A 12,797-nucleotide genomic window follows, 5' to 3' on the forward strand; every position below is an offset into this window, starting at 1 on the left:
AGGAATCGAACCCACGACCTTGTGTATGCAAGGCGGACATGCTAACCATTGCACTACGATGGTTCCCATCAATTACAACTACTTGTGCCAAGTTTCAAGTCGATAGCTTGTTTCGCTCGGAAGTTAGCGTGATTTCAAAAGACGGACGGACGGACATGCTTAGATCGACGCAGAATTTTACCACGACCCAGAATATATATACTTTATGGGGTCTTTGAGCAATATTTCGATGTGTTACAAACGGAGAGACAATGTTAATATACCCCCCAAAATTAAGGGGATTCAGTTGACAAAAAATAAACCATAAAATTGTTTTGAGTAAGTTTCCATTAAATTGATTTCACATCCCTCAACCATTTACCATACAAATTTTTTCTCGCAAACAAACCTCTCAATAACGAAGAGAATTTCAAACGATTTTCCTTTATCTAATATTCGTTTGGGAGGAAAGAATTTGTTTTGCGTGTATATGGACGATGGTTTTGAAACTACAACATTGCTCATCAGAGTCTTCTACTTGCAGGAAAATAATCGGCCAATTACCAGAATAAATTCACAAAATTTATCAAACACAATGTAAATACTACACTCAAAGAAAAAAACGTTTGCTCTGGAACGAAATTAAAAAAAAAAGAAATTCCTCTTTGTTAAAAAGTGTTTCTTTAAATGAAAAGCGTTGCTCTGATTGTCTCAATTTAAAAAAATAAAATAATAAATTTTTTTTGCGATAAAAGAAAACTTCTTTTGTCTAAAATGTCATTCCTCGAAAAAGAAAAACCCTGCTTCAGTGTACTCGGCCTCTTTGAACTTCCAATTTCATCGAAATTATATGAACATTAAATTTCGACTAAATGAAAAAAAAAATTGATGAAATCTTTTTATGAAGCTCACAATTTGACGAAGATTTGGTATGGAAATCCGATTTCGACCAAATGTTGCTACGAAAATCCAAACTTTATAAGATTTTCTATGAAAATCAAATTTTAACAAAGTTTTCCATGAGAAGAAAATTTTGAAAAAATTTCCTTTGAAAATTGAATTGAATACCATCATTTATTGGAAATTCAATTACAAATTTATGATTTTATAATAAAAAATACAAAATGTTGATTTTATTTAGAATACATATATTATACAATTATTTAAAATTCTAATTTGTGAATTTCAATTGAGAGTATCTAAAATGAAAATAAAATGGAGGGAGGTTTTGTGGCAAATATTTTGTGCTGGCAGCCAACAAAAATATTTGTCCGTCTACCACATTAATAATCAAAATGCTGTGAGTAAAAATAAAAAGAATTTTAATGAATACGAAAAAACTCCAAATAAGACATAGAACAAACGAATTCCAATATAATTGAAAAATACAAACCGGAATAAATTTATTATGATTCCATGGAAATTAAGAATAAGCAGGATATAATAAAGGATAATAAAATACACAAAAGGAAATGGAATTTCATATAATATTCATGTTTCCACTATACTTCTGTAAAGCAGAATGCCTTTTTGGTAGAAGGATAACTGCAAAGGAAATAAAATCATAAATAACCAAAAATTTCTTTTCCAGTCATTGTGCGGAAGACAAGCAATATTAAGTACAAACAAAACATTCCATAAATTCATTTGCATTTCATATAAAAAACGGCCGAATTCCAAATAGGTCAACATTTAAAGAGTCAGGGGGAACTGTTCTTCTTTCGAACGATAAGGATAATGTACCTTAAATATTGTTTAACAGCAAATAATTTCTGATTATCCTCATTGTGAAAAACAAATAAATATAAGTATCTGTTTTCGATGAAAAAAAAAATAATTGAAAATTAAATTAAATTAAACAAGTATATACGGCCGTAAGTTCGGCTAGGCGGAAGCTTATGTACCCTCCACCATGGATTGCGTAGAAACTTCTTCTAAACACTGCCATCCACATTGAATTACTTGGGTTGCTGTAACGCTTGCCGATGGCAAGGTATCTTAAAACCTCCTAACACCGTCTTCTAAATTGTAAGTAACAGGTTGGCTGATAAATCCCCGGTCTGACACATAGATGGCGTCGTTAGTATTAAATGCATATTATTTTTATATAGTACCAACCTTCAAATGATTCGTGTCAAAATTTGACGTCTGTAAGTCAATTAGTTTGTGAGATAGAGCGTCATTTGTGAAGCAACTTTTGTTATTGTGAAAAAAAATGGAAAAAAAAGGAAATTCGTGTTTTGAAAAAATACTGTTTTCTGAAGGGAAAAAATACGGTGGAAGCAAAAACTTGCCTTAATAATGAGTTTCCGGACTCTGCCCCAGGGAAATCAACAATAATTAATTGGTATTCAAAATTCAAGCGTGGTGAAATGAGCACGGAGGACGGTGAACCCAGTGGACGCCCAAAAGAGGTGGTTACCGACGAAAACATCAAAAAAATCCACAAAATGATTTTGAATGACCGTAGGTTAGGTTAGGTTAGGCGGCAGCCCGATGTATCAGGCTCACTTAGACTATTCAGTCCATTGTGATACCACATTGGTGAACTTCTCTCTTATCACAGAGTGCTGCCCGATTCCATGTTAAGCTCAATGACAAGGGACCTCCTTTTTATAACCGAGTCCGAACAGCGTTTCACATTGCAGTGAAACCACTTAGAGAAGCTTTGAAGCCCTCAGAAATGTCACCAGCATTATTGAAGTGGGATAATGCACCGCTGAAAAATTTTTGGTGTTCGGTCGAAGCAGGAATCGAACCCACGACCTTGTGTATGCAAGGCGGGCATGCTAACCATTGCACCACGGTGGCTTCCTCCATCTAATGACCATAAAATGAAGTTTATCGAGATAGCAGAGGCCTTAAAGATATCAAAGGAACGTTTTGGTCATATCATTCATCAATATTTGGATATGCGGAAGCTCTGTGCAAAATGGGTGCCGCGCGAGCTCACATTTGACCAAAAACAACAACGTGTTGATGATTCTGAGCGGTGTTTGCAGCTGTTAACTCGTAATACACCCGAGTTTTTCCGTCGATATGTGACAATGGATGAAACATGGCTCCATCACTACACTCCTGAGTCCAATCGACAGTCGGCTGAGTGGACAGCGACCGGTGAACCGTCTCCGAAGCGTGGAAAGACTCAAAAGTCCGCTGGCAAAGTATGGCCTCTGTTTTTTTGGGAAGGTAAAAACCACCAACAGTGACTATTATATGGCGTCATTGGAGCGTTTGAAGGTTGAAATCGCGGCAAAACGGCCCCATATGAAGAAGAAAAAAGTGTTGTTCCACCAAGACAACGCACCGTGCCACAAGTCATTGAGAACGATGGCAAAAATTCATGAATTGGGCTTCAAATTGCTTCCTCACCCACCGTATTCTCCAGATCTGGCCCCCAGCGACTTTTTCTTGTTTTCAGACCTCAAAAGGATGCTCGCAGAGAAAAAAATTTGGCTGCAATGAAGAGGTAATCGCCGAAACTGAGGCCTATTTTGAGGCAAAACCGAATGAGTACTACCAAAATGGTATCAAAAAATTGGAAGGTCGTTATAATCGTTGTATCGCTCTTGAAGGACACTATGTTGAATAATAAAAATGAATTTTGACAAAAAAATTGTTTTTCTTTGTTAGACCGAGGACTTATCAACCAACCTGTTAAGTCCATACGTGGCATATATTAAATTAAAAAAAAGACCGATTAAATACGTATATAATTCAAACAAAATTTTCCATAGAAATAAAATTTTGACAAAATTTTCTATAGAAATAAAATTTTAACAAAATTTTCTATAGAAATAAAATTTTAACAAAATTTTCTATAGAAATAAAATTTTGACAAAATTTTCTATAGAAATAAAATTTTGACAAAAATTTTTATAGAAATAAAATTTTGACAAAATTTTCTATAGAAATAAATTTTTTACAAAATTTTCTATAGAAATTAAATGTTAACAAAATTTTCTATAGGAATAAAATTTTGACAAAATTTTCTATAGAAATAAAAATTTGACAAAATTTTCTATAGACATAAAATTTTGGTAGATTATTTTTTGCTCGAGTGGCAACCTTGATTATGAACCGATTTGTGTGATTGGGGATCGGCTATATATTACAATGGACTGAAAAGTCTAAGTGAAGTCTGAAACTTAATCGGGCTGCCACTTTAACCTAACCTAACTATAGACCGATATGGACCAATTTTGGTATAGTTGTTAGAGGCCATATACCAACATCATGTACCAAATTTCAGCCGGATTGGATGAAATTTGCTTCTCTTTGAGGCTCCGCAAGCCAAATCTGGGGATCGGTCTATATGGGGGCTATATATAATTGGACCGATATGGAACAATTTTTCATGGTTGTTAGAGACCATATACCAACACCATGTACCAAATTTCAACCGGATCGGATGAAATATGCTTCTCTTAGAGGGTCTGCAAGCCAAATTTGGGGGTCCGTTTATATGGGGGCTAAACGTAAAAGTGGACCGATATGGCCCATTTGCAATACCATCCGACATACATCAATAACAACTACTTGTGCCAAATTTCAAGTCGATAGCTTGTTTCGTTCGGAGGTTAGCGTGATTTCAACAGACGGACGGACGGACATGCTCAGATCGACTCAGAATTTCGACCCAGAATATATGTACTTTATGGGGTCTTAGAGCAATATTTCGATGTGTTACAAATGGAATGACAAAGTTAATATACCCCCTATCCTATGGTGGAGGGTATACAAATTAAAAATTAAATTAAATTAATTGAAAACTCAATTAAAATGTAAAATCAATATGCATTTTTCTTGATTAGTTTTCTTGCTTTTGTTACGTGAACATTGAGAACTTAATTAGTTGACAAAAAAAATTGGGGCATTAGAGGGTTAATTGTTCTTATGTATATTTGCCTTACTTTATTAATTATAAAATTAAATTTTACTTTACAAAAATAGCAACAAAGATAAGGCCAATTTTTCATTGTACTAAAAATGAATTATTAATGAATAATGCAATGGCTATTTATTTTGTTTTCTCATGCTAATTGCTTCACTATGTTGTTGAAATAGATACATGTAAATATTTGTTTAATTATCTTCAGACAACATGCGTCCTCATATTCAAAGGAAGAAAAGTCTTTTTGTTTGCACATACTTGTGCTTTTATAATAATAAATATGTCCTTGTTGCAACAATATGACAACATCTATACAACTAGAGACGGCTAATTATATTTTATTTATATTATAAAATATAGTTGTTGAACGTGTAAAGACTTTTGTACATAGCATATTAAAAGAGAGATGAAAACACGAAAATGTTACAATTGCAGTATACATTATTTGGAATAATGGATTTGGGTTGAAATGGCAAAAAACCTGTAAGGAAAAACCGGTCAGTTCACTATTAGTACCCAGTAAAAAAAGCGTCGCCAAAAAAAGTAGTGAAAATATTCGTTTTGGAAGTTTGGAAGTGGTGCAAAATTGGCGCAGAAGCGATGAATTTAACATGGGCTTGTCATAGAACGGATGTCCACCATTTCAACAGCCGTTGCACTGAATGTGCATCACTTCTTAAGACGCGCTCCGATTTCGGTATTTTGGATGTAAATAAAAAAATTTTGTGATATTTTGATAGATAAATAATTTTTAAAATTTTTGTTTGTAAATTTTTTTAAAATTTTTGTTTGTAAAATTGTTTAAAATTTTTGTTTTTTGTTGTTGACCTTAAATATTTTCCAAATTTCGCAAAATGTTCTAGAATGGATTTAGCATTTTTTTCGAATAAAATTTAAAAAATTTTTAGCATTTTATTAATCCTTACTCTTTTTAATCTATTTGAAACAAAAAAAAATAAAAGTTACCCTTTAAAAATATGAAAAAGGCGAATTATAAAAAATTGAATCAAAAGAACTTCCAGAGTAGTTAAAATAAAGAACATCATTGCGAGAATATTTTTGGAAGTCCTTTTAAAGTTGTTCCTATAAAAGTACTTCCAAATTTTTTTGCTGGATATTTTATTGGTTGGTATATCAGGTGTAATTTTCCAAGAGATTATATTATTTACCTGTATCTCACCTTATAAAGTTTTTCGGTTTTGTTTCTCAACGAAATAAATCCTAATTTTGAGTATGCAATGCCACCACGATTGCCACAGTTATAAGAATATTTCTCGCCAAGTAAAAGATACTTCATAAATAGAAATGAAATTTTCTATAGAAATATAATTTTGACAAAATTTTCTATAGAAATAAAATATTGTATAGAATTAACATTTTCAGAAAACTAAAACTAAAATTTTTAGAAAATTTTCTATAAAAATAAAATTTTCAGAAAATTTTCTATAAAAATAAAATTTTCAGAAAATTTTCTATAGAAATAAAATTTTGTATAGAACTCAAATTTTCAGAAAATTTCCTATAGAACTAAAATCTTCAAAAAAATTATATAGAACTAAACATTTCATAAAATTGACAAAATTTTCTATAGAAATAAAATATTGTATAGAATTAACATTTTCAGAAAACTAAAACTAAAATTTTTAGAAAATTTTCTATAGAAATAAAATTTTTAGAAAATTTTCTATAGAAATCTAATTTTCAGAAAATTTTCTATAGAGCTAAAATTTTCAGAAAACTTTCTATAGAACAAAAATTTTCAGAAAATTTTCCATGGAACTAAAACTTTCAGAAAATTTTCTATAGAAATAAAAATTTGACAAAATTTTCAATAAAAATGAAATTTTCAAAAAATTTTCTGTAGAAATAAAATTTTCTATAGAACTAAAATTTTCAAAAGATTTTTTATAGAACTAAAATATTAAAAAAAAAAAAAGTTTTTTAGAACTAAACTTTTCCGAAAATTTTTCTATAGAACTACAATTTTTAGAAACTTTTCTATAGAACTAACATTTTCAGAAAACTTTCTATAGAGCTAAAATTTTCAGAAATTTTTCTATAGAACTAAAATTTTCTATAGAACTAAAATTTTCACAAAATTTTCTATAGAACTAAAATTTTCAAAAAAAAATTTTCTATAGAACTAAAATTTTTAGAAAATTTTCTATAGAACTAAAATTTTTAGAAAATTTTCTATAGAACTAAAATTTTCAGAAAATTTTTTATAGAATTAAAATTTTCAGAAAATTTTCTATGGAACTAAAATTTTCAGAAAATTTTCTATAGAACTAAAATTTTCAGAAAATTTTCTATAGAGCTAAAATTTTCAGAAATTTGTCTATAGAAATAAAATTTTGACAAAATTTTCTATAGGAATAAAATATTGACAAAATTTTCTATAGAAATAAAATATTGTATAGAATTAACATATTTAGAAAATTTTCTATAGAATTAAAATTTTCAGAAAATTTTCTATAGAACTAAAATTTTCAGAAGATTTTCTATAGACCTAAAATTTAAAAAAAGATCTATAGAACTTTTCAGAAAATTTTCTATAGAATAAAATTTTTCAGAAAATTTTCATCAGCATCTTCTACTTGCAGCAAAACTATCAACCAATTATCAGAACAAATTCAGGCAGTTCACTGAACCCAAACCCAAAGTTCACTAAACCACACTTGAACCTTCCGAAAAAGGTTTATGCGTCCATCTAACCATCTTGCAGTCTATAGGGCTTTGCCCGTATAAATTTGACAAACATTCTTTTCCTTTGTTGGTTAAGCTACACTTGTAGTTTAGTCAATGCATGGTTTTAAGCTGAAATCAAAAACAAGAAAATGAAATAAAATTTTGACAATATTTTCTATGGAAATACAATTTTGACAAAATTTCTTATAGAAATAAAATCCTTACACAATTTTAACAAAATTTTCTATAAAATAAAATGTTGATAAAATTTTCTATAGAAATAACATTTTCGGAAAATTTTCTATAGATTTTTGACGAAATTTTCTATAGAAATAAAATTTTGACAAAATTTTCTATAGAAATAAAATTTTGACAAAATAAAAACAAAATTTTCAAAAAAAATTCTACAGAAATAAAATTTTAAGAAAATTTTCGATAGAAAAACATTTTTGACAAAATTTACTATAGAAATAAAATTTTAACAAAATTTTCTATAGATATAAAATTGTGACAAAAATTTCTATAGAAATAAAATTTTGACAAAATTTTCTATAGAAATAACATTTTGACAAAATTTTGTATAGAAATAATATTTTGACAAAATGTTCTATAGAAATAACATTTTCGGAAAATTTTCTATAGATTTTTGACAAAAGTTTCTATAGCAAATCTTGACAAAATTTTCTATAGAAATAAAATTTTGACAAAATTTTCTATACAAATAAAATCTTGACAAAATCTTCTGTAGAAATAACATTTTCAGAAAATGTTCTATAGAAATAAAATTTTAACAAAATTTTCGATAGAAAAAAATTTTTGACAAAATTTTCTATTGAAACAAAATTTTGACAAAATTTTCTATAGAAATAAAATTTTGACAAAAATTCTATAGAAATAAAATTTTGACAAAATTTTCTATAGAAATAAAATGTTGACCAAATTTTCTATAGAAATAAAGATTTTAATTGCATACAAAAATATGCAATTAAAGTCAGAAATAAAATGTTCAGAAAATTGTCTATAAAAACAAAATTTTGCAGAAAAATTTCTATAGAAATGACATTATCAGAAAATTTTCTATTAATATAACATTTTGACAAGGGAGCCACCGTGGTGCAATGGTTAGCATGCCCGCCTTGCATACACAAGGTCGTGGGTTCGATTCCTGCTTCGACCGAACACCAAATAGTTTTTCAGCGGTGGATTATCCCACCTCAGTAATGCTGGTGACATTTCTGAGGGTTTCAAAGCTTCTCTAAGTGGTTTCACTGCAATGTGGAACGCCGTTCGGACTCGGCTATAAAAAGGAGGTCCCTTGTCATTGAGCTTAACATGGAATCGGGCAGCACTCAGTGATAAGAGAGAAGTTCACCAATGTGGTATCACAATGGACTGAATAGTCTAAGTGAGCCTTATACATCGGACTGCCACCCAACCTAACCTAACCTAACACATTTGACGGATTTGATATGATATCGATCGATCGGGCTGCCACCTAACCTAAACCTAACATTTTGACAAAATGTTCTGTAGAAATAACATTTTCAGAAAATTTTCTAAGAAATAAAATTTTAACAAAATTTTCGATAGAAAAAAAATTTTGACAAAATTTTCGATAGAAAAAAAATTTTGACAAAATTTTCTATAGAAATAACAATTTCGGAAAATTTTCTATAGATTTTTGAAAAAAATTTTCTATAGAAATAAAATCTTGACAAAATTTTCTATAGAAATAAAATGTTGAAAAAAATTTTCCATAGAAATAATATTTTCAGAAATTTTTCTATAGAAATAAGATTTTGACAACATTTTCTATAGAAAACAATTGACAAAATTCTCTACAGAAAAAAGATTAGGTAATTTTTTTTTTTGACAAAATTTTCTATAGAAATAAAATTTTGACAAAAATTTCTACAGAAATAAAATGTTGACACAAATTTCTATAGAAATAAAATTTTGACAAAATTTTCTATAGAAATAACAATTTCGGAAAATTTTCTATAGATGTTTGACAAAATTTTCTATAGAAATAAAATCTTGACAAAATTTTCTATAGAAATAAAATTGATTTGTTTTTGCTTATACTTTCAGAAAAATTTAGAATTATATATTTCCTAATTGTTCGTCACCTTCTGGATCTTGCTGCAACCTGCAGAGCTCCTTATTATCTCTGGAGATAATTTAACCTAAACATTATCGTAAATTGGTCTCATGATATTTTTGTAATGAAACATTTAATGATGTACATTTACAATCCCAGGAAAAACGAACATCACATAAATGACCCCAAAAAAAGAAAGATATATAAAATCTCTAAGCAAAACATTATTAAAAACTAAAATATTTTGCTTTTGGTCTAATGATGCTTGCTGGCACACTTCAATAAAACCTGCGAAAAATATCCTTTTTGTTATCACAAAAAGAGCAAAGTAATGTCAGTTACCCAGAAAGCGTAAAAGCGTGAAAATACCAAAGGGAAAACCATTAAATTATGCTGCTGCTATGGCAAATGTAATATAAACATTTTTCACATTATGAATTTTTATGATTTTCAAGTTTTGTTATATGCCTGGCCCTCTACCGCCACTTATTGTTCAGTTCATTTTTTTTTTTATAACGTCCTTTTTTCACTTTATCGTTACAGGTCATTGAAGAACGTATCGCTCACATTCCGAAAGTACCCACACAGCCAGAACCATTTTATCAACCAACCGGTAAGGAATTGAAACCCAACCCAGTGGGCGAGGAAAATGGCATTGTTGTCTTCAATTACAATCCCATAAGTGCGGTAAACTATGTAAGTTGGTTTATAGAAAACAGAAAAAACATGCTCACTTTTGTTCTGGTTTTTGCACTTAATGATGAATGATGATGGCATAGAATAGTTTTGTTGTTTGATGTTGGAGTTGAATATTATTTTGCTTTATTTGTTTTTTTTTACTAAAACTTTTCAAACTAGCACCTCATTAAAACATATTAATACTTTCAACTCAACTCAATGTGATGGACATGGTAAATTTGAAAATAATACTTTTAAGACAAATATATCCCAAAAAAGAAAATTCTGAGACACAATGATATCCGTCCCTTATAATCAAGTTACAACATTCTATCTTTCACATTGAAACGAAATATGTCCGATTCCAAAGATTTTGTCTTTATTTTATGATTGTGGCAGTGATTCAGAGCCATAGAAGCGGATAATTGAAATAAGGACACATTTAAGACGCAATTATTTTCTTGAATTGAGTTTTGCGTACTTGATTCTAAATTTGTAATTTGCGTACCTCTGTTAAAGCACACTATTGGATAAGAAATATGGCATCCTTGGCTCAAAGATAAAACCCCCCAACGCAGAAAAAATATCACCAAAACATTTCCAATTAAAAAGCTATTTGATACTGAAAACTTTTTCAATAAAAAAATTAATTGATACAAATAACTTTGTCAACGTTCGAAAATATTTATTTTTTTAATTAAAAACTTAATTGATATAATTAACTAAGTCAGTTAAAACAATGATTGATTTTTTTTAATAAAAAAATTAATTGCTAAATCAATTTTTTAATCAAAATAAAAATACAAAGTCAATTAAGAAAGTGATTGCAAATAGTTATGTCTTTAATTAAAATATTACTTGAAACGATAATATTTTAATCAAACTAAAAACACAAAATTAGTTAGGAATATGAGTCAAAATTTCCGCGGTTTTTATTTTTATATTAATTGTTCCAAAAACAAAACAATTTAATTAAAAAATTTAATCAATTCAACTAAACGTGTAACTCATTTAATTAAAAAGTTAATAATCAATTAAAAACTTGATTCGAGTTTTCCAATCGACATCATTTAAATTGAATCGATTAAAACCCTGATTGAATCATTTTAATTTTTGATTGAATCAATTAAAAAATTAATTTGTTTTTGCAATTAACAACCATTAAATTGTTAATTGAATCAATTAAAAAATTAATTGACATTTCCATATCAAATGAATTTTTTTATGCCCAAATAAAACTGTGATTCATTCTATCATCTTCGTGATTGAAGACATTTCAATTAAAAAATTAATTGGATCAATCAATTTCTTGATTGAATCATAATTTTTGTTTTTGTTTTTTTTTTAAATATAGGCTGAGATTTTTTTTCAGAATTCTGCATCCTTGACTTAACGCTTTTTCGAAATTAGGAAAATATTTTTATACCCTCCACCATAGGATGGGGTGTCATTCTGTTGTACCACATCGAAATATTGCTCTAGGACCCCATAAAGTCGATCAACAGACGGACGTACGGAAATACGTCCGTCTGTTGAAATCACGCTAATTAATGTAGGTCAGATGGTATTGCCAATGGGCCATATCGGTCCACTTTTACGTATTGCCAGATTTCGGTTGCGGAGCCTCTAGGAGAAGCATATTTCATACGATCCGGTTGAAATTTGGTGCATGGTTTATGTTGGTATATGGTCTCTAACAACCATGCAAAGTGGTCCACATCGGTCCATAATTATATATAGCCCCCATATAAACCGATCCTCAGATTTGGCTTGCGGAGCCTCAAAGAGATATTTGGTACATGGTGTTGGTATATGGTCTCTAACAACCATGCAAAAATTGGTCCACATCGGTCCATAATTATATATAGCCCCCATATAAACTAATCCCCAGATTTTACCTACGGGGTCCCTTGGAAGAGCAAAATTCACCCGATCCGGTTAAAATTTGGTATGAGGTGTTAGTATATGGTCTCTAAAAACCATGCAAAAATTGGTCCATATCGGTCAATAATTCTATGTAGCCCCCATTTAAACCGATCCCCAGATTTGAGCTCTTGGAGGATCGAAATCCATCCGATCCGGATGAAATTTGGTACATTGCTCTAGTATATGGCCGCTAACAACCATGCCAAACTTGGTTCATATCGGTCTATAGTTATATATATATATTGACGATCCCCAAAAATAATCTACCAAAATTTTATTAGTATAAAAATTTTTGTCAAAATCTTATTACTATACAAAATTTTGTAAAGATTTTATTGCTATAGAAAATTTTGTCAAAATTTTATTACAATACAAAATTTTGTCAAGATTTTTTTCTATAGAAAATTTTGTCGAAATTTTATTTCTATAGAAAATGTTGTCAAAATTTTATTTCTATAGAAAATTTTGTCAAAATTTTATTTCTATAGAAAATTTTGTCAAAATTGTATTTTCATGCCAAACTTGGTCCAT

General features: G+C 29.4%; 1 protein-coding gene and 1 long non-coding RNA gene across 8 annotated transcripts in view; one reads left to right on the forward strand and one right to left on the reverse strand.

The window, feature by feature from the left end:
• Nucleotides 1-12,797, reverse strand: part of LOC142229586 (uncharacterized) — a 436,426-nt gene that overhangs the window by 299,085 nt on the left and 124,544 nt on the right. The gene's annotated exons all lie outside the window — the stretch shown is intronic.
• Nucleotides 1-12,797, forward strand: part of Nna1 (Nna1 carboxypeptidase) — a 403,238-nt gene that overhangs the window by 271,856 nt on the left and 118,585 nt on the right. For all 7 annotated transcript variants that reach the window (XM_075300150.1, XM_075300154.1, XM_075300152.1 and 4 more), the window contains exon 3: nt 10,206-10,358. In XM_075300150.1, coding sequence (XP_075156265.1) covers nt 10,206-10,358 — 153 coding nt within the window. The remainder of the gene's footprint in view (nt 1-10,205; nt 10,359-12,797) is intronic.

This window comes from Haematobia irritans, chromosome 3 (assembly GCF_050003625.1).
Source record: "Haematobia irritans isolate KBUSLIRL chromosome 3, ASM5000362v1, whole genome shotgun sequence".
In the NCBI taxonomy this organism is placed as follows: domain Eukaryota; kingdom Metazoa; phylum Arthropoda; class Insecta; order Diptera; family Muscidae; genus Haematobia; species Haematobia irritans.